This window comes from Acomys russatus, chromosome 5 (genome assembly GCF_903995435.1).
Source record: "Acomys russatus chromosome 5, mAcoRus1.1, whole genome shotgun sequence".
Lineage (NCBI taxonomy): Eukaryota > Metazoa > Chordata > Mammalia > Rodentia > Muridae > Acomys > Acomys russatus.
The window spans coordinates 3,251,290-3,278,875 of NC_067141.1; the positions used below are offsets into that span (position 1 = coordinate 3,251,290).

Consider the following 27,586-nt stretch of genomic DNA (forward strand, 5'->3'; position numbering starts at 1 on the left):
CTTTTCTCCAGTTTGCCCGGGGGTGTGGAGAGCAGGCGGAGAGCTTTCCTGGGAGGCTTGGGAAGCAGTGAACACTCTTCTCAGCGACTCGCCTCCCAGCAGAGCTATTTTTTGCCATCCGCCCTCACCCCCGGCACACGCGCTCGCACACACGCACGCGCGCGCGCGCGCACACACACACACACACAACACACATACATACACATACGCACACACACACGCGCGCGCGCACACACACACACGCACACACGCTCACACACCAGACCGCTCTGGGTTTCTTTTGCCTTGAGTCTCACAGGGCTGTGAGAAACCAGGCGCATCCCAAACCGAGCTGGCAGCTCCAAGCTCAGAAGCCATGCCCTGCACAAAAGCTCGTCCTCACCAAGCTCCTGAGGAATGAAAGCAACCCAGGAATCCTCTGACCGCAGCAGTGATGTGGACCAACCCCCTGGAGCCCGCACCCTCCCGAGGGCCATAGAGGACTCGGGGAACTGGAGAGAGCTCAAGACAGGAAATCCCAGCTTTCCCAAAGTCCCCGTGGATGCTGACAAAAGGAGATCCGGATTTTTGGAAGAGGCCGTCTTAGGTTACCCAGCTGCAGAGTGATTCTCCCCTCCGGCACTGAATCTCACCCTCCAACCCCCAGCCGTTCTGAGTACCATGAAGAATTATGAGGATGTGTGACAGAGGTATCCAGATGTTGATCACCACTGTAGGAGCCTTCGCAGCTTTTAGTTTAATGACCATTGCAGTGGGCACGGACTACTGGCTATATTCCAGAGGTGTGTGCAGGACTAAATCTACAAGTGACAATGAAACCAGCAGGAAGAATGAAGAAGTAATGACCCACTCTGGGTTGTGGAGGACCTGCTGCTTGGAAGGTACTTACAAATTCCTCTCACTGGCTCTGAATGATCGGCTTCTAGTGTCTTGACGTGTGCTGGGGGAAACAGAGGCAGTGAAAGGGAAGAAAATAGTTGATATTGTTGTTGAAAATGTGTGAGTGTCTAGACTATGCTTCCACTGAGGCTGGTGCTGTGTTGGATGGAAGGATTGGGTCTTGTTGATTGGTTTTGGTCTAAGCTAAACGGGATGCGATTTTGTAACACTCTAAGCAGCTTCTGCAGTTGGGAAATCTAATCCCGTATCTCTAGGCATGTTTGTGCACTGCTTGGATCTCTGTCTAGAGAAGAGGACTTTGGATTTGTTTAATTGCATTTTGGTGAACAGGGATTACTAAGGACTGGAGGGAGGGAAGATAAGAAAGTGATGAGGGAGATGAGGAGGGACTGATCTGACCTGGCACTCTGGTCTGCTTACTTATGATTGTTTTTTCAATAAAAAATCTTACCAGCTTCTTCCGAGTTCGGTCTAACTATACACTGCAATGAACTTCCTTTGCTAACTGGTATAGGGAACAAACAACATGTAAACCCCAACTCTCACACCCCCACAGCTAAAGAAAACGTCTTTATGAATAAGTGTTTCATTATTTGGAATCAAAGTAAAACTGAAGTCTTCGTGTTTGCTATCCACCTGACTTCATTCATAAATCACGCCCATACCAGCAAATGTATTTCCTTGACGTTTAGATGAGACTGACTCTAAGAATTGCAGCTCATTGCTTCTAATTTTAAAAATTAGAGGATTTGTTCTAAATTATAATGAGGCAAGGCAGGTTCTTAGGCAGCCTGTGTCAGTACTAAAGTCTCTTCACTGCATGAAGAGTGACTGTCAATTTCACTGGAGAATGCCTGGATATCACAAGGAGTGAAAAAAGATAACGAAGAAAATCAGAACTCCGTGAACCTGCTACCTGAGGGAGCCACTAGATCAAAGAGACACTAAGAAGGGGGTTTATTTGTTTGGTTGATTGGTTTTTGTTGTTTTTCTGGCTTCCAGGGAGCCAATGAAGTTTATCACGGTGACAGTTAAGAAAATATAGGCTCCCTCCCCCTCCCCTCAGTCACCCTTGGCTCTCTCCACCTGCAACCCTGTGGCATTTCTCAGGGTTTCTCGGGAGCTCACATTTATGTAAATGACTTCGGAAATCATGCTATGACATCACTTGCTAGTGTAATATTGCATCATTCTCTGGCCTCCTTCCCACAGCCTGACGCGCTGAACTCTCCTGACTACAGCGCCACTACAGTTGGTTCTGTTTCCAACGCAGATTTGCAACTGGTGGGAAACCTGGGATGGAAAGGGCTGCTTTAGGTGGGGTGAGAACCATGTCAGTCACAAAACCCAACTAATGCTGCAAATGGTCTCTACATACTTAGCCAAGATGTTTGTCCCTTTTAACTCTCAGTAAACCCAAGAAATGATTGATTTGGAACCCATAGTCTTGAGTTACGACTGCTCAAGCTTACACTGTATCCAGTGTACTGAAAGAAATTCTGAAATGATTCTTTGCTAAAGAACATCAAGAATCTAACATTTGTGCTTATTTCTGACCGTTTGCAGTTGGGTGACATGAGGTTATTCACCTTGGGGAAATCTCACCATTTCTTTTGCTGTGTTGTCAGTAATGGATGGAATCAGTTTTTGCAATACTGTGATTTGATAAGTGTGATAATACTTACATAGGTAGCATTAAAAAAATTTTTTTAACCCAGGCTTCTCCCCTTCCAAAACCATATGCAAGTATACCAGGTTTTGTCATTTATAATCATTTTGCCTCTTGGAACTATTCTGGAAATGTAAGTTTAAACACCAATATTGACTTCTCTCACCCTGCCTTATTTACCTAAACATCTGTCAGGATAAAATCAGGGCCTAAATTTCCTGAACCTTTCTCCAAACTCTCATAAAGAATGTTTTCTCTTCTCTTTGGCATGCTACTCTGTGCCTACAGTTTATGCATGGGACCAGAGTCCAAAGTGACTGTCCCACAGACTTAGTGGGGTAAGTAAGAAAGGAAATCAGGGGAAAATTAGCTGAATTGAAGATGTGTTCTTCGGCAAATCAGTTCTTTCCAGAAGATTTGTTGGTGTCTTCTTCTAGTTTTTCTCAACTACATTTTACATTGTTGAAGCATTCCACTCAGTGAGCTATATAACCCCTCATGACTCTGAGATGTTTTTAGCATCTAGATGGGCCTGCCTAAAATTTTAAGCCATGGTTCTTCTCAGTAAACTGAACACATTGAGTGTTCGAGGACTTTGCAAGAGCTTCTGTTTTCTGCATGATAAGACACATGCATCTGAATAAATTACTTAAATTTTTTTTTAAAAAGGGAAAAAATTAAAAATAAAAATTAAATTAAATTAAAAACTGACACATGCAGCAGCAGGCATACCTCCTAGGATGTCCTCCTCTGTGAGGGGAAGATAGATAGCTTCCTCTATTCACCAACTCCTGTCTATCTCAGAACAACACCCTCAGCTTTTGACCCTTTACTCATCTAAAGACCAGTGCAGGGAGCATTGTCGCTCATTTTTTTTTTCTTACATATAATTTAAAGGAGTCTCTTTTTTTCCCATACTTTAAGAGGCATGAGACAATGTGGTAATTTTGTCCCAAATAAGGGAATACTAAGGAGCGACATGACAGCTGTGTGCAAACATGTGAAAGAAAGGCTGTCACTTGCAAGAGAGACTTGAAATTTTCTACATGGCCTCACAGGGGTCAGTAAGTGAGTTCAAGGAAGACAGGTTTTACTGAAATATAAATTCCTTGCCGGGCGTGGTGGCACACGCCTTTAATCCCAGCACTTGGGAGGCAGAGGCAGGTGGATCTCTGTGAGTTCGAGAGGCCAGCCTGGTCTACAAAGTGAATCCAGGACAGCCAAGGCTACACAGAGAAACCCTGTCTCAAAAAAACAAACAAATAAATAAATAAATAAATAAATAAATAAATAAAAATAAATAAATTCCTACCCAGCATGGCAAACGATCCTTCCAGAGATAATGAGTCCCCTAACAGCAAAAGTATTCAAATCTTTTTTTAAAAATTAATAATATCAATTGTCCCCAAACTTGGCTAGTCACTCAAATCCCATGAATAGGCTTTTAAAAATAGATTATCAGACTCCACAGCTACATTCTATGCCTCCATACATCTGTTGTGGGTCCCTGACGTCTAAAGTTCTTAAAAATCCGCCAAGCAATTATGACATCAGAGCCAACATGTAATGGATGCTTACAGTAGGTCTGGGGATGGCTGAGAATGCTCAAAAGCACCACAGCTCTCAAGAGAGAGATGGCGACTTCCTTTTGTCACTCCTATGACCTAGCAGAGTAGGTCTTACTATGTAGTAGTGCTGTTTTCATTTTTTTTTAAACTATTAGGTATTTCATCTTCAGAAGAGCTCAGAGGTGTAGGTACTATCACCATATAGTTGAGGAAACTGAGGCTAGGAGAGGTTCCATAACTGGACCAAGGGCATAGTGCCTCAGCTTGGCAGGTGGTAGGTAGCCTAAGTCTTGCAGAATCTCAGAGCATTGCTAGAGAGCTCTAGCAGCTCATTTGCTGCTGGTACAAACACTGACTAGTGAGGATGCCCAGACACATGGTTTTTTTCCATTCAGAAGACTCAGACCCAAAAACATCCAGCTTGTCTGTGCAGCGATGGAATGCAACGGAAGGGATGCAGGAGCCGCCAGACAAGAACAAACCCAGCACAGCAAAAGATGCACTTTGAATGAAAAACCAGTCAACCTATGTAGAGACACCCACAGCGAGAAACCCAAGCAATCGCCTGACTCATTATCTGGAAAGCAGGCAAGGCATTCACAAAGTCCCAACCCGCTGCTGCATGTTTTCAAAGGCAGCGTGCAATTTTGAATGAGAATGTATTCCGTAGCCACTTCCCTTGTTTTTTAAAAAAAATCCACCAAAGGGCTTAGTCCGAGCAAAGCAATGCATTTAGAAGGTGGGGGGGACACCACTTGCCCAGTAGGGAAGAATCCTGGCTGCTAATCACATGCCTGTCCCTAATAGTCATGTAAATTGTTTATGCTGCTTTCCTCCCTTGGACCTCAGTTTACTCAGGTCTAAGATAAGAACTTTAGATGAGGTTAAGAAGTCACAAATCCACTGTCCGTGTGGCCTAGCCAGGTCACGTGAAGCATGAAGAAAGCATTTTACACTCTTTAGTGCAGCTGTATAGTAGACAACACATGATGGCCAGACTTTGATCTCAACGTGGGAGCGAAAGAAGGTAGTGGGGACTGTGCCAAGCTGGAGAGGCCATCTAAAGAACAACTCTTAGTCGACTTGAATTGAGTTTGACTCTGGGGAAATGTGTATCACGTATGTCCCAATATATCAGGTAAAGAAGAGTCAAGCATGGGGCAGCGAAATGGCTCAGTAGGAAAAGTGCTTGTTATGCGAAGGTAAGACCCAGTGTTGAGATTCCCCCACCATGTAAGTTCTGGGTGGTTATGGCGGACTATCTGTGATCTGAGCAGACACAGATTTCCCAAGCAATCTGGATAACTAGACTAGCTGAATTAGGAAACTTCAGGTTTGTGTGAGAGGCCCTGACTCAACATGTAAGGTAGAGACCAATCAAAGAAGACACCCAACTGCAGACTCTAGTCTCCATGTGTGCACACACATACTTGTGCACACAAAAACACACACAGATACATACACACACATAACTATATATGTACACATGCATATACAACATATGCATATACATAGAAAGAAGAAAAAGATCAAAGAAAAATCAGGCATTAAATTTTTGAATTTTAAAATATAAGCAAATAGTTCACCTTTTAAAAACATGGATTCATCCAAACTTGTGTTTACATTGCAGCTTAATTTTGTCAGTGGGTTGCCAGTTTTAAGCCCTAAAAACTACCTAAATAGCCTTTTAAAGAAAATTTCTATTTTCATACTCAGTTCATGAATTACTCTTTATAACTTATTAAAAAGGGCTTTAGATATTAAGAAAAGAAAGCCCACTCAGGATTATAGCACAGGGAACTTAAGACCAAAGAGAAAGAAGTTCAATAAATCTCTGTTTCTACTGCAGATGGGCCTAGATGACACCAAACATCTGGCTGAAAAAAAAATGAGAAAAAAAATTAGCCAGTCATTAGAAGTTCCCCCATATTTCCAAATCTGCAGATGGTTGGCTTTTTCAGCCAGATGGGGTTCCAGCTTTATTTATGTGTTCAGAATCCTTTGGGGGGAAGCTGCAAAGATGCAGTTGAGGAAGAAGGCAAGGGAGGGGGTTCTTGAGTATGTCCTGGGTGCCAAGCCCCATGCTAGGCACCCTCAGATATGTCATTGCACACCTCCCTGTCCTATATCACCCGTGAGAATGCAGACTCTCTAGGTACAGGGGTCTTATCTTTGAGGCACACTGCTTTATGTCCTAGAGCTTTAAAACAGCCACTTTCTAGATGGTACATGTCACCTCACCTAAGCCATAGCATAGAACAAGCTAGAGCACCTCCTTTCTAGTGCTGGACTTTCTGGTCCTTTCCATGCGTTCTTCCTTCTCACCCTTAAAACCCAATAGTCACAAGACAAGAAAAAGGTGGTCCAGAGTCATAAGGCAGGGTGTGAGGGAGCGACCTCAGCTGTACATGTAGGATGAGTTAGGGCTGAGAAGGTGGTAGAGGTCAGAAGAGGAACATGAATAACACCGAGCTGTGCCGTGTCCCCGCATAGTCAGATGTTTTAGATGCTGGGCTGCTTCCATAGTGTTGGCAAACAACACATGTCCAAAGTCCCTCACCAGCTCCCCACCACTGCTGAAGCCACCCCGCCCATTTCCAAGACCTCCCAGGTCGCTAAGATACATGAACTAAAGACAAAAGCCTGATGGGTATTTTGCTTGCCACAGTGCAGAAGTGACTGCTCTGGCCAGTAAAGAAATTAATGCTCAGATGCCCTGTTGCTTTCCCAGTTAGCAAGTGGTGTCCAGATAGAAAGTAGGGCCCACCTGACCCCTACACTCCCAATATTACACCTCTAATCATGACCGTTCTCCAACCATAGCTACCATCTATTTTGTGGACTGGTCTTGTGCTCAACTGACTGTTGAGCATTTCACTTCCAGCTGTGCCCTCATTGGTACAAAGCCCCCAGGCATCTTCTTCCTACCCCAAACACAGCATTCCTCCTCCTCCTGCTCTTCCTCCTCCTCCTCCTCCTCCTCCTCCTCCTCCTCCTCTTCTTCTTCTTCTTCTTCTTCTTCTTCTTCTTCTTCTTCTTCTTCTTCTTCTTCTTCTTCTTCTTTTTCTGTTCCATCACAGGCAGTAAATGCCTGGAAAATCCCTGTGTTGGTTTCATCCCTTGAAATCATAAGTTCAGGAATACAATAGAGACTGTTTTCTTGCATTGCCAAACTGATTAGTGTGGACTATTGATATGTGTTGAAAAATATAAGAAACCAGGCAAAATGACACCAGGGTTCTTCTCATGTTTTCACAGAATAGTGTACAACAAGTTCGCCTAAGGGACCATCTGACCCTCTGGGGACTCTACTTTTGTATAATTTTGTCTTTTAAAGAAGTACACTTGAATCCAATAATTCTATGTTTATTTAGTTCAAAAAATAAAGGAGATGAACATAATTTTTTATTCAGTAACAGTGCAAATGATTTCTGCTCAGTTAAAAAAAGATAACCCCAAATATAGTGGCTTGCACTTCCCAGCTTGCAGGTTTTACATCTAACTTTACAGTCTTATTTCAGAATTTTGTTACTGGAAAAAAAAATTACCTTCTCTGTTAAATCAGTTTTATGATTCTGCTAGTTGAGTTGAATTCTCACTGTTGAACTGAATAAAACTTGACATCAGCTGACTATGTACGTTAGTAGAAATGTGTTTTTAACAGATTGAAAGTTATTCTTTGCGATATGAAATCACCTTCCAAATGAAAACAGTGTTCATGGGGTTAAAGAGAAACCTTTAAAAATTGCAGGGTTGGTTTCTTCTTCTCTGTCCTGGGCACCCTAAGAGATGCTGTAGACACACTGCTCTACAATAGAAACATCACACCTGAGGCTATGGGGCAAGAGCAAATGTCTGGGGCCATGGGAGCCTGGAGTCTTATCTGAGACCCGTCTTTCAGTGGGTGTGAGAGCTTAGAGATGGCTTAACCTCTGGTTGTCCCCTTATCAGGCATATTACTTTGCAGATGCCATCACCAAAATGATGCCACTGATGGAAGCAACTTAAGGGAGAAAGGCTTATTTCGGAACCCAATTTTAGAGTGTTCCATCTGTCTGCCACTGCTTGGCCCCATGCTTTTGGCCAGGGCATCAGGGCATCAGGGCGGTGGAAACAAATAGCACAGAACAGCTGTTCACATCACAGCAGACAGGAAGTAGAGTGCGGCAGGAATCAGGAACCAGAGATCACCTTCAAAGGCCTGCCTCTACTGAACTACTTGACAGCTAGAGGTCTAAAGGCTCCAAAAAGCTCCTCAAATGGTGCCCCTTCTAGGGCGCTAACATTCAGCATACCTGCCTAGAGGCGTTTCAAATTCAAATTGTGGCACCCACCTGTCAAAGATGACTTCCTTTGCTGTGTCTGTGGTTCTGTCAATAATATGTTGACCATTAATTCTTGATTCATCCATGTCAGACAGTATTAATTTGCTTTAAGATGGAAAGTTATCTCTCTTATGCCAGTGCTCTTTTTTTCTCCATTACTTGTGGTTCTTCGGTGAGCTACCTTGGGATCCAAGAAGAATGGTCCACAACACACAAGAACACGTAGGGAAAAGAGGGGTTAGTATTTCATCTCTGGTTTGGATACTTGTTTAGGGACACATGTCAGCAAGTATATGGAGAGGAAACAACAATGTTGAAAAAGTGTATGACAATGGGGCAGGCTGTTTGGAGTGACGGGTTCTGTAAGTTGAATGAAGCTTGAGTGTCATATTGGAGAAAGATCTCCATTAGCTGAAAAGCCCTTGGTGCATCTGTACAATGCTTGCAAAGAAGCCACACTACCAGGCTTCTCTTGAGCCCCAACTCCAGTCACCAGCCATGCACTTAAGTGCAGAGCTGAACCTATATATTGAGAAGAGAGGCTTTAAAAATAGTTATAGGGTACCGGGTTGGCAATTGAAGTCACAGCATCAGCCAGGGACAGAAACCAACATGAGATGGGGAAGCCCAGTCCAAAGTCAGTTATTTCCCAGCAAGGAAGCACATTACTGGGAAGGGACCCTAGGGCCCTCCAAAAGCCAGTGCCTGTGCCTTCGTAAGAAAGCCCACATGCAGGGTCTCAGCACTCAGGAATTAGCCAGGCAAGCAGTAACAACATTGAGCTATGAAAGAGAAGTGTGGGCCTCTTCCCTCTTAGTGCTCTGTACATGGTTCTTTAAGGGAAATGAGATTTTTCTCATTGGGACACAGGACTCACTACTTCCTCAAAAGGGGGAGCCATTGAATGTTAAATACATAAACAAACAAACATATAATGAGAGAGTGATGAAGGAAAATGCAGGGTTTGATTACCATTTCCCCTCTAGATGGCTCTGCAAAGCAGATTTACTTGTAGTCCTATACCCTGGGTCCCACGAAGTGGCCTACCTCCAAAGAACATGTGCTCCGCCTTCCCAATACTGGTAACTGGTTGGGACACTGTTAGCTAGCCTGTGGGATCCAATGCTTTCATGAAAGGAGTAGAAGAATGGACGATGACAATGCCCAAAGGAAGTCACAATAACGCAGTACAAATAACACCTGACACTTAGCAATCACCTTCCATATGCCACCTACTTTCATTGTTTTGGGCTGTGTGCTCAGTTTCCCAGCCATCCTCTGAACACTAGTTTGTTTAGTTAATAACAGACACACACTATCTAAGCAGTGTCCTAAGACAGTGTCACGTGACCCCCATGACTTCTTCAGAAAATAGATATTACCGATGCCCACATTTTATAGACATCTACATAGGAAGACAGAGCTGAGGTTCAAATCCTCCCACCTGCCGTCTCTCATTAATTATCTGCCAGGCACTTGGATACACTGTATTAACAGGATCAGCTGATTATTCTAGAAGCCAGTCTCCTGCTAGCCATTCTGTGCCACCAGCAAGTAGACAGAGACTCAGAGAGATGAAGTAGGTTCACAAACCCACAGCCCTGGGAGCTTGTAGGGATACAAGGCACAGCCCCACCCAAACCTCTACACTGCCTGTCCCCAGGTAAAAGCCGAGGCCTGGAAGGATGGGTTTCATCCCGCCCACTCTGTCAGTCACTGGCACACAAACATCCAATAGTTGCAAATATCATGATAAGTTGTCCTTCTGGGGCATGGGGATGTGGCCCAGTCAGCAAGGTGCTTGATGCTCAAGCATAAGGACCTGGATTTGGATCCACACCACCCATGTTCAAAAGAAAGAGCAGTGGGCTGGAGAGATGGCTCAGAGGTTAAGAGCACTGGCTGCTCTTCCAAAGGTCCTGAGTTCAGTTCCCAGCAACCACATGGTGGCTCCCAACCATCTGGACTTGAGATCTGGTGCCCTCTTCTGGCATGCAGGCAGGATACTGAATAAATAATAAACAGTATTTTTAAAAAGAAAGAAAAGAAAAAGCAGCAAGTGGTGGTGCTAACCCTGTAATACCAGTGTTGTGGAGGTAGGAACAGGCAGGTCCTGCAGCTCACTGGCCAGCTAGTCTTACCGAGCAGTGAGACCTAGGGTCAGTGAGAGATTCTGGTTCAAAAATAGGAAATGGGAGAAAGAGTGATAAAGGATTCCTTGATATCAACCTTTGCCTACCATCCCCACACTATGTGTGTGAGTGTATACACACACACACACACACACACACACATGCGCGCGCGCGCGCGCGCGAGCATTTATACACATGTCACACATATAAACATAATGTTAAGAGTTGTTAATTTTGATTGTAAACCCAGAAAGCAACACCAAGAAAAAGAAAAGGTAAAAACTAGCAGGGTCTTAACACTATAGCACTGGGCTCTGAAGGAACACCACCTCCACAGACCCAGTGGCATTTTCCCTTGAAAAGGAAGCATCAAACATTTGCAAGTAAAAGTGCAAGGAGCCTGGCAAATGCGGGGGAGGGGGGACAATCCATGAGGCACCACCACTGCCTCCACATGGAGCTTGAGATTTGCTAAACTGGGCATGTGATTAGGTTCATGACTGTCCCCTCTTCTGAGGATTAAGATTTGGTCATGTCACTGGTTTGACTCCTTTGAGCTTTAAATGCTGTGTCAGGCAGGAATCAGCTTTTGGCCAGTTTCTCAGGCAACACTTAAAGGGGTTCAGGCATCTTTGAGGAACACCGGGCAGCAGACCAATATTCCGCCAAGCTTGATTCTTACTAATTTTGGGCAAGAGTGAGCCAAAAGTGGGCAACTGGGATGAGACAGAGGGTAGGCAAATCCTAACACCATCATTTTCGTCTTTAATTTGAATATTAGAAGTAATGTTATCCAAGAACTCTAGCCATCACCTTCCCATAACCTTTGTCCCAGAGCCCAGAGTGTAGTATATGCTCATGAAATGTGCACTAACTTTGTTGCAGGCAAGAGAATAATTTGATTAGCTTAAGCTTCTAGTGTTCCTGTGCTAATCCCCAACAGTGCTGGACATTTTTGGTAGACTGGTTGTCCAACAAGCTCCAGGATCTTCCCGTCCCCTCCACTGCCCACCCTTAGTGCTGGGGTTGCAGGCACACACCACTGTGTCCTGATTTCATGTTGCTGTTGGGAGTCTGAACACAGGTCCCCTGTGCAGAAAGTACTTCATCCATTTTGCTGTCTCCCAAACCCTAGGTGCTTGATTGCTAAGCATTTATGAGCCACTCTCTTAATAATCAATCCAAAATGCCAGCTATGAGGTCACACAATCCAGTAGCCCGCAGCTTGAGAGCCATGGCTCTCCTGACTCTGTGTCATGGTCTGCTGCCTTCTATCTCTTCCCAGAATGTAACACAGCACTTCAACAGTCTCACCTTGAAATTCCCTCAATACTCTGGGTGCAAACCTGGGGAAGGAAAAAAAAAAAAAAACGGTAAATCCGTGCCATGTGGGCATATTGCATACAAACCAAACAGACACTGTTTCTGTACCCCATGTGTACTTGTTACCTGCATGGGTAGGAGCTGCACTCATGGCCACCCTGCATCCGGTAGCATATGCTGTTTGGAATTGTGGAAATACAATGATATTTAACCATTAAGTTAATGTGATTCCAGAAATCACAGGTGGCTATGAAGAGACCTGTCATAAAATTCTCCTGGCCCCCATGGGAGTTAATTCTGGATCAGAGGAGTCATTATAGATGGACAGACATTTACAACAGGCCTTCTCAGCTCCTTGAAAAGCGTGGGACATAGACCCAAACAGCTGTTTATTAGCAGAAAATGCTTCAACGTTTGTATTATGAAGTAGTTCTGAGTTTTTTGTTTCCAAAGTATTGGTTTGTTGTTGTGGGATTTTTTGTTGTGTTTGTTTTTGCCAAAGAGGGATGTGGTTTGTGATTAAAATACTCTAAGTGTTCAGAGAAAAAGAAAAAACTAAATCAAGAGGTAAAGTGTTAGCCTGAGTGAAGGATCTGCTGGGCGGGGTTGGAATGGCCCCTCTGAGAAGTGACTGCTTCCCTCCTGAGCAGTAGGAAGTGGCAATAACTAGAATAATAAAGTCTGAACTTCGGAAATCAGGCCTGAGGTCCCTGTCATGAATACCAACGATGAATTTACAGTTATAGGCCCTGGGGCTCTACTGTAATGACACCTCATTGGCTTAAGAAAGGACCGAGTCCTAACACACGGAAAGGTATGCTAAGGGAAGGTGTATGCGTGAAATTGGGTGTGTGGAAATCCATACACTGTGGCTGCATTGAGAAGGTGACCTTGAGCTCAAAATGGAAATGAGGCGAGGAAAGAAGCCAAGTGGCTGTGTGAGGAATGGCATTGCAGGGGGGAAGGAACAGCAGCTGCAAAGGGGCTGTGCCTGGTGCTCAAGAAGTCCAGTGTGGCTGAGGAGGGGCTTCCAGAAGGAGAGAAGCAGATGCATTTGGGGCCTAGGAAGCCAGCTCACACAGAGCCTGGATTCAGAGCCCATCAAGGAGTGGATGCCTGTACCATCACTGTCCCCTCTTTCCTTCCACTCTCATCTCCTCTTCCCCGCCCCCCCCCATCTTCCTCTCTTCCCCAGTCCTCTTTACTCCTTCTCCCTCGCCTCTCTTCTTCTCCTTTCACTTCTTTTTTACTTCCTTTCCCTCTCTTCTCCTTCCCCACTTCATCCTACTCCTCCCTCCTCCTGCTCAGCTTCTTCCGTCTCTCTCCTCCTAGTCCCGGTAGTGGGGACTGGACGCAGGTCCTGAGACATGCTCAGAGTCTTCTCCGCTGGGTCGTTTGCTGCACACTGCCCCCGGGTCTCCCTTGCTCCTGTTAGACAAGAAGGTTAAGCTTAGTCTTCAAACTTGTCTCCCACCCTGTGTCCCCAACCACTGTCTTCGATGCGAACAACAAAACGCCATCTCCAAGTTGCGTTCCTTCCTTCCTTCCTCCGAAGACAAGCCCATGGTTCCTTCAGCACTCAGTTTCTTATTTGTGGAAAACCATACCAAAAAGGGACATCAGTGAGAAACTCTGATGTCTTACAGAACCTGTCGAAGCTCTTAGAATCATCCTTCCTGCTGAGTAACCTCTGCCTAACCCACAGATTCTCTCACTCTCCTTTTCCTCAGAACTGAGGACCAAAATCAGGGTTTAACACACCCTGGGCAAGCTCTCTACCACTGAGGCCCTGTGCTACCCAGCTCCAACTGGCTTTGCATGCCATGCAGGGCCCCTGCTAAGCCTGGAGATCCAACGAGAGATGCTAAGTGGTTTCTGGGAGAGGAAGCTTCAGCCTGGGTCTGGGTTCCTTGCTCTTCAAGTGCGTACCAAGCTGCCACAGTGTGCGAGACACCATGCTATGTCTGGAGGATGCTGCGGCAGAGAATAAGGAAGGCCAGGTTCCTGTGTGGGGAAGATGCTGCTGAAGAGGCAAGCAGTGGCTGGAGCTCCTGCTGCTAAGAGGAGGAGTTCCTGGATTAGTCAATGTGGGGTTGTCATGGAAATGTTCTTAGGGCTGTGAGTCTTCAAAGTGGCTGGCCTCACTATGTGCTCAAGACACGTATGCCAACTACACAACAAGCACTATATAGACTACACAGAGGACTGACCTGGCCAGTGCTGGGTAGGTTACACAAATGAAGTCAGCGCTCCCAGGTTCTTACAGCTAAACCGAGGACAGTGAGAACAGGGAAGCAGCAGCTGACTGGAAAATCCATGAAAGCATGTCAGTGGATTAAGCCTGTGTGTATTTGTGTGTGTGTGTGTGTGTGTGTGTGTGTGTGTGTGTGCACTTCATTGTTTGAGGCAGAGTCACACTCTATCTCTAGCTCGCCTTGACCTTACTCTACAGTCCAGGCTGGCCTCAAACTTGAAATCCTCCTGCCTCAGCTTGCCAACCTTTAAGATTAGAGTTGAATGTCACCATACCCAGCTTCTCTTTTTCATGTTAAACTTTGAAAAAAAAATCCTAGATAGTTGATATTTTTATATCTTTCTTAGTAGAATTTTCCCTGTATCATGCTTTAAATCTTGTTCTGCAGTACTGGGAATCAAACTCAAGAAGTTCTATGAGCCCTCTACCACCAAACTATTTCCACAGACTTTATATTTTTCTTAAAATTCTTCGAAGGTCTTAAAAAGACCCCCAGTATAGAACAAAGCCAACTTGATCATCTCCCCGTGTCACTGCTCTGCAGCCTCGCCCTCCCTTCACACAAATGACTGCTGCTCAGGTGTAGTTAAGTGACTGGCAGATAGCACTTCTCTGTTTTCCTGCTTTACTGAGTCTTCTATTAACACGTAGCAGAGAGAATATGCTTCTCTTCAAGTTCGTGTTGTTCTTACTGCACTCAAAAGCCTTCCGAGATTGATCTTGTCTGGTGGTTTGACTAAGAAGTCACCCCCACCCCATAGGCTCTTATCTTTGAATGCTTGGTCCCCAACTGTTGGACTACTTTGCAATCATTAGGAGGCGTGGCCTTGTTGGAGGAGGTGTGCCACCACGAGTGGGCTTTGAGGTTTCACAAGCCCACACCATTCTGATTTCACTCTCTCTGCCTTGTGCATGTGGATCAAAAGGTGAGTGCTCAGCTACTGCTTGAGCCCCTGGCTGCCATGCTCCCAGCCACAGTGGCCATGGACTCTAACCCTCTGAAACTATAAGCCCCAACAAATTCTTTCTTCTTTAAGGTGCCTTGGTTTTGGTGTCTTCTGACAACAGTAGAAGAGTAAGTAAGATGTCTTTCAATTTATTAAGGCCCTGAATCATTCATCGAATTTTAAAATCCAATATGAAGAAAAGTTTGTAATGACAATCCTTTGTCGTTACAATCTGACAATGCCTGGGAGACTCACCCCTTACAGCCATACAAAGCTTTTACTTCAAAGCCATTTCTGATTTGACACTCCCTGTGTTTATTCCCATATCTCTAAATCATATGTTCATCTCTCTATTTCTTGATTTGTAGCCTATTGACTTCCTGCCGTGATAGGTAAGGATTTATCCAACTCACTATCCTCTCTGTATTGATTAGCTCTCTAATTTTAAAAAATAATATAAATCTTCGTTTCTTTCCCATGCACATTGAGCAGAATGTCCTAGCTTCCCACTTTACAGAATAAAAATGTCTAGGTTCCTCGTCTCTACCCACACGTCTGTCAACTGTATTTTTTTCCATCATTAAGATTCATCCTAACCTGACCTTGAGTGGGTCTTGTGCAGACTACCACAGCTGCTAGGCACACATGAGTGCAATGGCCACGTCATGTCCAGAAGACAGGATTTTACCCTCCCCTCCCCCATCCTCTGGCTCTTACATGCATTTTGCTCCCTCTTTTGGAATGTTTCCTGAGCTTGGGCAGAGTGCTGCCAAGAAGGTCTGAGCCTGTGCAGTCACTTAGTCTCAGAATTCTGACCAGTTCTGAGTCTCTTCAGGTAGGAGAGGGGAAAATGGATAGACATATCAGGGAGTCATGTTGTAAACATGTATGAAATTATCAGAGAGAAAGTTTAAAAGATCACCGAGAAAAAGAGTGAGATGAAATCAAGGGTGGTTCACAGGCTGCGCACTTGCCTGGCTCGCACAGGGCCTCCGGCTCCAGCTTCAGCTCTGCAAATAAACATCCCACCGTCCAACTCCATTAGCGAGTGGCCTGTAAAGACATCGGCATCTTCCATGTTCCAGCAGTAGAGTCAGAATTTGAAAACCGATTCAAGTTACTACGGTTGTGATTGTAGAATGTTCAGCACAAAGCCGAGTTGCTCTCTACGGCCACATTCTTCTCTGTGGTTTCAGAGACACCCGGAGACAAGTGCTCAAATGGCATCTCGGAACACTTAGCCCATTGCTCAAAATCACGCTGTGCATATGTTTACACCTGTGCTCAGGCTTTCTGGTGCAACTTCCGTATTTCCTAGAGTTTCTGATTGATTCAAAGATTTCTTTTTAAGCAGGGTAACCTCAGAACACAGCTCTGGGAAAACCATTACACCCCCCCACCTTTTTTTTCCGGCTTCCTTATTACCAACCAGAATTTACTAAGTCAACTCTTTATAGAGTGTGGTAGTGCATGCCTGTAATCCTATGGGCAGAGACAGAATGACAGCAGCAAGTTGGAGGCCAGCCTGGGCTATAGAGAGAGTTCTGGGCCAGCCAAGGCTACATAGAAAGACCTTGTCTTTAAAAATTGAAAATAGCCGGGCGTGGTTGCGAATGCCTTTAATCCCACCACTCAGGAGACAGAGGGAGGTGAATCTCTGTGAGTTCAAGGCCAGCCTGGTCTACAAAGGGAGCCCAGGATAGCCAAGGCTACACAGAGAGACCCTGTCTCAAAAAAAAAAAAAAATCAAAAAATAAATAAATAAATAAAAATTGAAAATAGAGCAAACAAAACCAAAGTAAACAAAAAAGAGAATTCAACCTCATTATGGTTTGGAGCTACACTGTCTCTCATGGGCTAATGTCTGGAATACTTGCTTACCAGAGGGTTGTACTGTTCAGGGAAATTTTGAGAGGCGGGGCCTAACTGGAGGAGGAAGTTGGTCACTGGGAGTAGATCCTTGAAGGCATGCTACCCCTGACAACTTCCTGTTACTTCCTGAACTACTAGAATATGGCCTATACTGGCTCACTTCTCTGATATGCTGGGCTAAACCCTCTGCCACACTGAACCCAAAGACACCTTTGTATTTTAAGTTGTTGCTGCCCGGTGTTTTGTCACAAGGATGCAAAAGTAACTAATACAGACTCATGCTACCATATGACTTGGGGTCAAATCCGAGTCCAACTAATATGGGTGAGTGACTCAGCATTTTGCTTAACTTCCCGGGAATCCCAGTTAGCGCACCTATAATAAGGACTGTCATTGTAGCTATAGACAGCATTGTATGAATAGCTGCACACATTATGTAAATAGTTACATTGTGTGAATGTGCAGAGCTTAGGAAAGTGCCGGAGCCTACATTAAACATGTGTTGGTTATTTCCACTTGCATGACATAGGCATGGCATAGAATCTACTCATAGGTACTGCTCTGCCAACAACAGAGAATCATCTAGACCGTGGTAACCACCGTTCTGTTTGTCACTGAGAATCTTCACAAGACTCAAAGAAGATTAAGGCCAAACCAGTGGCTTAACTGATGGTGGTAGTAGCAGCAAATCAGATTCACAGTCTTTGGTGACAAATCTTGGATCTGACTCTTCTCATAAGGACAGTCCAGATTCTACGGACTCTGTGTTCTAGAGTATCTGCCGATGAGCCACACTTGGGAGCTGGCAGCAGTTAGTAAGTAGCAGCGTGCTGACGTATACTGCGTGCTTACCCACCTCTTCTTAGTCCTGTAAAACCCTACATGGTGTTATCATTGTTTAACAGATGAGCACGGGGGACTCAGAGAGGCCACCAGCTCACACCAGAGCCAGCAAGTGAAATCCAAACTCAGGCAATCTAACTCTGAAAACCAGTATCTCTCACAGCATGGAGGTCAGGGTGCAGGGCCAGGCCAGCCTCCAGGGAGCATTCCAGCAACTTCAAACATATTTCAGAGCAGGAGGAGTGGCAGGAACAGACACGTCTTGTCCACTGTGGCAACTGCTGCACAGTGATGTGCACACTACAGTAACAACACGGCTGAAGTCCAAGCAATCACTGTCACCACGCCTGTCTCCACCCCCACACAGTGAAAGGTAATGTTAGATGTTTAAAATACTCTAAATGAAGTTGGGTTTTTTTTTAAACAAAAGTTAGATTTTTTTAAAATCTCAGTTTGTGGGGGGTGTTTTGATACCCTAAAAACATAGGAAATACATACAGAGCACTTCCACTGTAAGCCTATGTCTGCTGTGGGTCTCCATAGAAGGCCCTGTGCAACTGAGTTGTGAGCTAAACTAGCTGCTTTCCCTCCATGAGATGCCATATTTTCTGGAAAGAATGACTGACTGATAGGAAAATTATGGTTATTCAGGCTTGGGTCTTTGGCAGACCAAAAAAAAAAAAAAAAAAAAAAAAAAAAAAAAAAAAAAGAAAAAGAAAAAGAAAAAAAAGATCTGAGCCTGTCACTTCAAAAAAAGCAACCAACAGTATTTGTTGCCAAGGATAAAATTCAAGGTTTCAAGTGAAAACTACAATTTTGGAAAACTTGTATCTGGCTCTGTGAACCAATTCGATGTTCTTTTTCTTTTTCTTTTTCTTTTTTTAATATTGTGTGATGAAATGTGCCCAATTTAAAAGACCTGCATAATTCAATGAATCAATATTTTCCAAATGACCAAACATATGCTGTTAAAAAATTATGCTTGGCATATTAATGCATGCCTTTAATATCAGCACTTCGGGAGGCAGAGGCAGGTGGATCTCTGTGAGTTCCAGAACTGCCTGGTTGGCATAAGGGGTCAGCTATTGCTACATAGTGAGCCCCTGTCTCAGAAACAGAAACAAAATAGCCTTCTAAGTATACATTGCAGCAACAACATAGGGTGAGAACCACGGATCCTCATGTGATAAGACATGAAAATTCAATGTGGTTACATGGTCTACTACTATTATGATAAAAAAGAAAACATTTAAGAAGCCATTGCTTTTTGAGGTTTGTGTAAGATGAAAAAAAAAAATAGCCACAATTATTTTCAAAGGCCATTCAAAGGTTCCGTCTTTTCCGATCAGATATTTGTGTAAAGCTGTGGTTTTTTCCTCTTCCCTTATGCAAACATCCAGCAGTAATCAAACACAGAGGCAGATAGAAAATATGCCTTAAAGAAGTTTGCCAGGGATATGGCTCAAACTCTGGGTGCCTGCTGCCCAGACTGATAACTTCAGTTCCCAGGACCCCCGGCAGAGGAAGAGAACCAACTCCTACAAGGTGCTCTCTGACCTCTGCATGTGCACGCTGGCATGGATGTGTACACACAGAGATACATCCACACTAAATAAACATTTTGAAAAGTAAAAGACTTGCCAAACAAATGAAAAGAAATACTACTCCTGTCATTTCCCTTTTTTGTTCTGGAAAACAGACATTTTCGTGAATTATGTTAACACACACTCGGATCTACTGTCACTTCCCTGTGAGTTTTAAGATAAGGATTTGCACTTCTTTTGAGTTTATGTATGGTACAGAAATATCAAGTTGATGCCATCTATACAAACAAAAGCCTGATAATGTATAGATGTGTAGAATCTGAGTCCCAGATTTTTCAAGCCTCTCCTTCGGTTCAGCTTGCATTCTGTTGACAAACTTGAAAGCATTGAGGGAAGAAACGAAGATGAGAAACACAGTCATCAGCTTTTTTTCTCGCTCTGCTCTCTCTCTTATGGGAGATGAAACGGTCCCCTGGCTGCTTTGGCCTCTGTCTCCGAGTCCTCTTTAGTTGCAGCTAGGGCAAGCCGTTGTTCTGCCATCTCTGGGATGTAAGAGGCAATGCGAGGTGTCAGTCCCGAAAGAAGTGGCTTTGATTAAAACGCAACCCTGCTGAGGTAGCGTTTGATGGGATCTGGAGGATTCATAGCATCTCGTGGCTTTGTTAGCTGTGACTCTACAAAAAGTGGAGATCTGTGAAGACTTAACTTCCCTGTGAGATGAAGTAAAGCCGGGGCTGGAGGGTGGGGGTGGGGGGTGAGAGTGAGCTGGGTATCCTCAGGCATGTGGTGGGTGGGGGTTAAACCTATAAACTGACCATCTTGTAACCTACAACTAAAGAAATTGTGCCAGGAGGGGGGTGTTTGCAGAACGGACAGGACTGTTGGGCCACCACTGAGCAAAATGTTCCTCTTGGCCAGCCTTCCTCCTGCTGAGCACCAGCACCTGCCTCGCTGATTCGTCACTGCAGATGCAGAGTGACCAGCTGCCTCATGCTGCCTGGGATAGTCAGTACACTCAAACTGTGAACCAAAATAAAACTGCCCTGTCTCAAGTTGTCAGGTGTTCTGTCATAGCAGGAAGACAACAGCTGACACCCCGGCAATACACAGCTCCCTCTTTCTGTCTCTGTCTCTCGGCTTCTCTCTGTCTCCCTGTCTCTCTGTGTGTCTCTGTCTCTCTCTGTCTCTCTCTATCTGTCTCTCTAGCCCTCTCTCCCTCCATCCCTCTTCCTGTGTCCCTCTCTCTCATTTTGGAGAAAGGATGGCTGAGTCTGTGGCTCTATCTGCTAGTTGGCCATCAAAGGAGCTTACCTCCAGCCACCATCCTCTTTTTGGTGTTGGCACTCTGATTTTCTCACGATGTTGCCCAAGCTAGGCTCCTGTCTCAGCCTCCTGGGAGCTAAGACGATAGACATTTGCCATGGAGCCTAGCTTTGAATTGATGCTTTTAAAACAAGTTGGGAGCCATGTAGAGTCAGCTTAGGGATACGCAGGGAGAAAAGCCAAGTAATTATTGCAGAAACCCTAGTAAAAGACAACTTGAGGATGTTGAAGGCAATTGGTCGTAAAATATACATTTGGAAATTACCAGTGGCACAGGGCAGAGGTGTGGGCGTGGATGAGAACCACTCTGCCCAACCTCTCTGGAGACACCCTGAAGGGTGCTTTCAGAGGTGTGTTTCCTAGGTGACTCTAAATTTAGTCAAGTTGACAGTGAAGATCAGCCATCCTGGTTGGTAAAACACGAACAAACATATATAACACTGTTTGTGGTTTATCTGCCAACATCCATGCTAAGTAATCTCTACCCTCACATCCGAGCCTTTTAACAACTCTCTTTATGTCTATGTGACAGAAGAAAAAAACCTGGGCACAGGCATATCAACTGTCCTACACACAGCCATTTCGCAGGACAGAATCCATACTCAAATAGCATGACTGTGGCACCCCCATCACAGTAGCTTCCCTGGACTAAAGAGATTCATGCAAAAGAAAAATCTCAAGAACCCCAAATAGTCAGGAATAGCTGTGGCCAGGTGTGTAGTCACAGGTGGAGTGAGTGCAGAAAATAACAAGGCTGGAGGAGTTGTTGGACTGGAGAGATACATCAAGTTTCATGTTATCTTGGGGCCACTGGGAACACTATGGAAAGTTTAAAATGGTGATTTTGGGGCTGAAAGGACGGCTCAACTGTTAAGAGTACCTGTTGCTCTTGCAAGGGACCAGAATTCAGTTCCCAGCATCTACACCTGGTAGTGCACAACCTCCTGTAACGTCTGTCTCCTCTTCTGGCCTTCCTGGACATCCATTCCTACACACACACACACACACACACACACACACACACACACACACACACACACAAACACAAGGTATTTAAAAATCCAAAGTTGCTAGGTTTTTATTTTTTGAAGTTCTGTCTGGAGCGTGAACAGAACAGGGAAGGAAAAGTAACATTTGAAGAAGACTGGTTAAGAGACCTTAGTGGGAGCAACAGTGACGGATCTGTGATTAAAATACTTGCCAGGCAAGTGTGAGGACCAGAGTTTGGATCCTAAGAACCCATGCAAACGCCTGGAAGAGTGTGGTGGCCTGCCTATAATGCCAAGGGAGATAGGGGATTCTCCAGAGCAAGCTGGCCAGTGAGACCAGCCGTATCTATGTGCTCTGGGCTTGATTGAGAGAGCTTCCCTGTTGAATGAGGTGGAAGGGCAATTAAAGACGTAAGACGATTCCAGACATAGGCCTTGGTCCTCCACATCTACAAATACTCACATAAACATGCACATATACACATGCCCACATATATGCAGGCATGCACAGACACACATACGTGCGGTATGTACACACAAATAGAAAAGGGGAAAACAGGCCAACCAGCCACAGCGATAGGATCCTGTCTTAGAAAGAGAGCAGTGAGTGATGGCAAATGAGGTCAACGCATTCTGAATTTTCTCCCTTTAGTGTTTGAGTTGACAGTGACACCCTTTAGTGACAGGGAGTTTAGTGAGGGTAATAGACAATGAGTTGGACTTTGAACACAATAAATTTATCACTTCCTATTTAACAGTCAAGTTGGAGTGTTAAGAGGCCCACCGGGTATGCTGCAGTAGAACACAGGGGTGACGTGTCTAATTACCTGCACAAATAAAGCCTCGCTGGCCAAAAGTCAGGCAAACCTGTATATCCTAACTTCTCCTAATAGAACCAGATGACAAGCCATTAGAAGAGATTCCATGTGACAAGTTAACTGATGCTAAAAGACCGAGTGCCACCTCAGGTCACTGTAGTCTGACTGGGCACACATTGGGTTTTCTGGATCTCACAGAAGTGAGTTGTGTGTAGCCATCATTTCAGGCCCCTGTCTGACTTATCATCTGGTTCTGGGAGAATATCAAGGAACGCTTTCATACATGGTGACCTTTTGAAATTGGAACTGATGGTTTCTAGCTAATTTCCATTCTAGCCTAGGGGCTACTACTTGAAGGTCATGGGCTTGAAGCTCTTGACTCGTCTCTCATCCCATGCTCTCCAGTGTGATTTGGAAAAGGGCAGTGTTGTTTGCACTCGTAATATGCCCATCATTCAGATGAAGGGTCATCATTCATAATCATGTGACTACTCTCTGTTCGAGGGTTGAACTATAACGTTAAGAACAGGACCAGACCCGATCTGTTCTGATGAACCAGGGAGCCATTTGTTGGGGGCCATAACAATATAGTCATTCTATTACACTACCAAGGATCCACTGCTGCAAAGTAATTGGATTCTAACTGCATTAAGAAGAAAGGGAAAGCTTTGGGGGAGTGGATCATTTGGCAAAGTGCTTTAGCCTACAAGCACGAGGACTTGAGTTTGAATTGGAATCCCCAGCACCCACAGGAAATACCAGGTATGGCAGCATATGTCTGTAATCCTGGTTTTGGGAAAGGAGAGACAGGAGGACCCTCTGGGGCTTGCTGGGCAGCCAGACTTGAGAGTCAGCAAACTTTGGGCTGGGTGAGAGATATTGTCTCTAAAAATAACGTAGGCAGTGATGGAGGAAGACAAGTGACATCACTGACCTCTGGCCCCCACACAGATGCATACACAGCTGTAACACACACATACACCGGAAAGAGTGAGGAAGGACCACATCGGCTTAATAGCAAAAGTATGGTTTGAAGCAGGTATCAAAGTCCCAAATGCAACATTTCTCTCCCCATCATCTTCTCTGCGGAATCCACTTTGGGGTAATAGACAACTAACTCAGGAATACATGATGGTTAGCAGTGGCTCTCGGGGGCTAAGATCATCCGTTCTCAAATCCAGCTTTGCATGTGCCTTTAATTTCCAGCAGGCAGTCATTGGCTTTGATTAGTTCACACACGCATTACTGAACAAATCGCCTCAGATAAGGAATCTCAAAGGGCTGATTGGCCGAGGTCTGAGTCACATGTACCTCCCCTGTGATGATGGTAAGAACAGGCAGTGAGTGTTATTGGGGAGTTATAAGCAAGATGCATCCTTTTCTTCGTTTGCTTGTTACATCACCCTTCCTATTACCACCCTTTTAATAATAAGGCGATTTGTTCAGTAATGCGTGTGTGAACTAATCAAAGCCAATGACTATAGATAGATAGATAGATAGATAGATAGATAGAGATAGAGAGAGAGAGAGAGAGAGAGAGAGAGTAAGATTAAAGTCAATTGCCACAACTAGAAAATGACAAACCCAAGGTAAAGCATCCTTCCCAAAGGCCCCTTGATAGTAAATAAAGTCACACAGAGACTTAGACAGCCTCTCCCCAGAGCCTGCATTCTTAGCCCTGTATTACAAGGCCACCCTGCCATGGCATAGTCTATTCAGGAGTTAGTGCGGTGGTTGCATCTGGAATGTTACCCTTGGGCTCATCTTTCTTGACTTGATCCCCAGCTTGTGCCACTGTTTGGAGACAAAGTCCTTAGGAGGTGGCTGGAGGTTACTAAGGAGAAGCCTTTGAAGGTTACAGTTGCTAATGGCTCTGGCCTTCTAACCTGCTTCCTGTTCAGTCAATCCACCAATACACACCTCCGCCACCAGGAGCGCTGCCATGCTTTTCTAGCCGTGATGGACTCATACTATGAGCTAAAGTAAAACTGTTCTCCTTTAACTTATTTCTGTCAGGTACTTTGGTCACAGCAATGCAAAGGTAACAAACACAAAGTGGTTTCAGACATGGTTGTATTTTTATCTATTACTTCACGAATGAGATAGGATCCAAGCACGTTGCTCCCGTTTTAACAAGTGGGGTGGGGAATTAAAGTTTAGTTCCATTGAGGTCGAAGATCAAAGAAATGGTTGAACAAGAGACTGGAGTCCCTTCCGTTTCTGCAATAACACAAGGTGAGGCCTTGTAAATGTTTGGCAAGCCACGTTGGCTTGGGCTCCCCCTGGTTTGGCACAACCTCTGCTGAAGACCAATCTCCACCTGCCTCTCAAGGCTTTCTGTGCTCGAGATGAACAGAGTTGTGAACCCAAAGAACTTGGGCCCCAAAATTGCCCCCAGAGACTTAAAGCCACACACTGACCTACTTACAAATCAGCACATCCCTACGAAATTTATCTCACTAAAGTTACAAACAGGCACACATGTAGACACAGATGTGAGCAGGCTAATTTACTCACAGCCACTGTGGTTTTATCTACGCTTTTATCTCAGGGACTCTCTCAGATCATAGCTTTGATAGGATGATTCTTTGTCAAATGGTGGCTCCTCTAATTGGATTTCCCAGACATTTTCGGACTGTTCTCTCACATTGCCAGAAACATACGACTATTAGTAAAAGTTAGCTCATAGACTTACTTGAGCACAACCAATGTCTTTAAAACTAACACCACCACCCTCCACAAGTCGTTTCCCTTTCTCTGAGGCCTAAAGAATCCCTAAGTAATGGTAGTGTCCAAAGACCACCATGCCCTTCTTCTAACTGTAACAGCTGTGCCTGGAGAACGGCTCCTGCCAGGGCGTGGTTACAGCTGCTGATGTGCATCTCTGTGAGGACCAGTAGTCTATCCTAAGGTGATTCCTGCTCCTCCAAAGTGAGTAATCCTTCCAGAGTTTTACCAAAAAGTAGGATCTTTGGAAGTGCTTTAGAAAAGTCTTCTACGTCATTGTACCGAGGCTTCTATCAGTATCACCTAGGTGGTGATTTTTAATTCAATAGGGAGGTTTATATTTCTTTATTTCTATTTTACCCATCAGATTTCCCTATCATTTGTTAGTGGGTTAACCTGTGCTAATTCCTTTCTTGTGAGTAGAGCACTTTCAATTCTTGTAAGTCCTGTAGGAACATACTTTATTCCTTTACTATAGAATGTGGAAATCGATTTTCTGATATATAATTTCCTGATGTATTTGCCAATGAAGTTTTCATATAGTTTGTTCTTTGTGTGTGTTCATTTTCTAATTTTAAACTCAGAATTGTAGTAGTTTGATCTAATTACTCTCTGGGCTTTCAGTAGAATGATTTCCACATGAGAGACTTTGAGTCCAGGGCCTTTGGAAAGGAATTCTTTGACAATTTCTTTCATGTCTTAGTTGTCAATGTCTGGTCTTTTCTTTTTCTGGAGTCATTTGTGTTTCCTAGAACATCATTTGATTCATAGACATGTAGAAATGTTTTTGTGTGGAGCTGAACTGTGTGATTGTTTATCATTTATTTTCTTCCAATTCTGTCTTTTCCCTTCTCTATTTTCCCATTTTGTCTCCAAGTGCATTTATAATTGGTGTCATTTCTTCCAAAATTGTGCCATTAAACTGTCTTTCAGTCTTCAATTTCCAGGCTTTGAGGTTTCTGTCTCTGAGTTTTTAATGTATTTTTTAAGAAGCCAAGATCATTTGAAGGCAGCTAGCCAAATGCCATTTCCAGCAATATTTTTTTTTCCTCCTGGGATTTTTTTTTCAACCCAGATTTAAACTTTAATCTTTTTGAAGTTGGCACGTTTTAACATGAAGAGATTCATTTGGGGATCTTAGTCCACACCCAACAAACTGTGACGCCCTCGGGTAACTGTCATCTGTGGCTAACTACCTGGCTATGTTGGTGCTTACCAAGTCATTTATGAAACCATGAAAGTCTGATGACAGAGCTCTACACAGAGATTCATTATGCGTAGTCACCATTGGAAGATGCTCCTAACCGTGAACTCACTCCCATCCACTGGCCAATGGAAGGCCCGTAACGCTACTGCTGACTGCATCAATGGGACTCACTCTTTTCTTATTCTATGGGATTTACTCTGGTTTAGGCTCTGTGCTCCTCTTATATGCAGCTCCTGCCCTCACAGACTCAGAGCAGGAAGAAAATCCTTTCCTCGTTGTCTTACTTAAGGGTTTCTACTGCTGTGAGGAGACACTACAACCATGGCAACTTCTGACAAAAGATTTGATTGGGGCCTGTTTACAGTTCAGAGGATTAGTCAATAACCATCATGGTAGGAAGCATAGCGATGCACAGGCAGACATGGTGCTGGAGGGGTAGCTGAGAGTTCTACATCCAGACCAGCAGGCAGCATGAGGAAAGAGTGACACTAGGCCTGGCTTGAGCATCTGAAACATTAAAGACCACCCTCAGCGACATATACCCTCCAACAAGGCCACACCTACTCCAACAAGGCCACACCTACTCCAACAAGGCCACACCTACCCCAACAAGGCCACACCCCCTCATAATGCCATTCCCTATGAGCCTATGAGGACCATTTCATTCAAACCACCACATTATTTGTGTGATCTCTCATATCAAATTACATGTATAATTTTAAAATCTGTGAACACCAATTGTTCAAAGTCCCTTTCAAGATACTATAACCAAATTAAAAAAAAAACAATCTAAAGATGGAAAATAAGTATTAACAGATCTTTCTCTAGACCCATCCTACCTTGCCCTCTCCTCATTCCAAAATAACCAGTGTGAACAATGAGGTGTATTTCCACCACAACCTTCTGCACCCTCGCGCGATGGCTCGCCTTGATGGTCAACTCAATTAGATTGGCAAGTGCTTAGAACATTAGTAGAACCCATGTGGTGTGATCATGAGGACACTTCCAGAAATGATTGGCATGGACCCCAGTCCAGGTCCCAGCACCCATAACAGACAGCAACTGAGGGGAACACCCATCCTAAATATGGATAGCACTGCCCAACAAGTTGAGGGGCTAGATGAAACAGAGGATGAGGAGGAAGC

The 27,586-nt window shown here is 44.4% G+C and overlaps 1 protein-coding gene across 1 annotated transcript in view; it reads left to right on the plus strand.

The window, feature by feature from the left end:
• Positions 1-223: 223 nt before the first annotated feature.
• Positions 224-27,586, plus strand: part of Cacng3 (calcium voltage-gated channel auxiliary subunit gamma 3) — a 99,064-nt gene continuing 71,701 nt past the window's right edge. Inside the window, exon 1 of the mRNA XM_051145190.1 lies at positions 224-881. Within this exon, the coding sequence (XP_051001147.1) occupies positions 671-881 (211 nt within the window). The 5' untranslated portion in view covers positions 224-670. The remainder of the gene's footprint in view (positions 882-27,586) is intronic.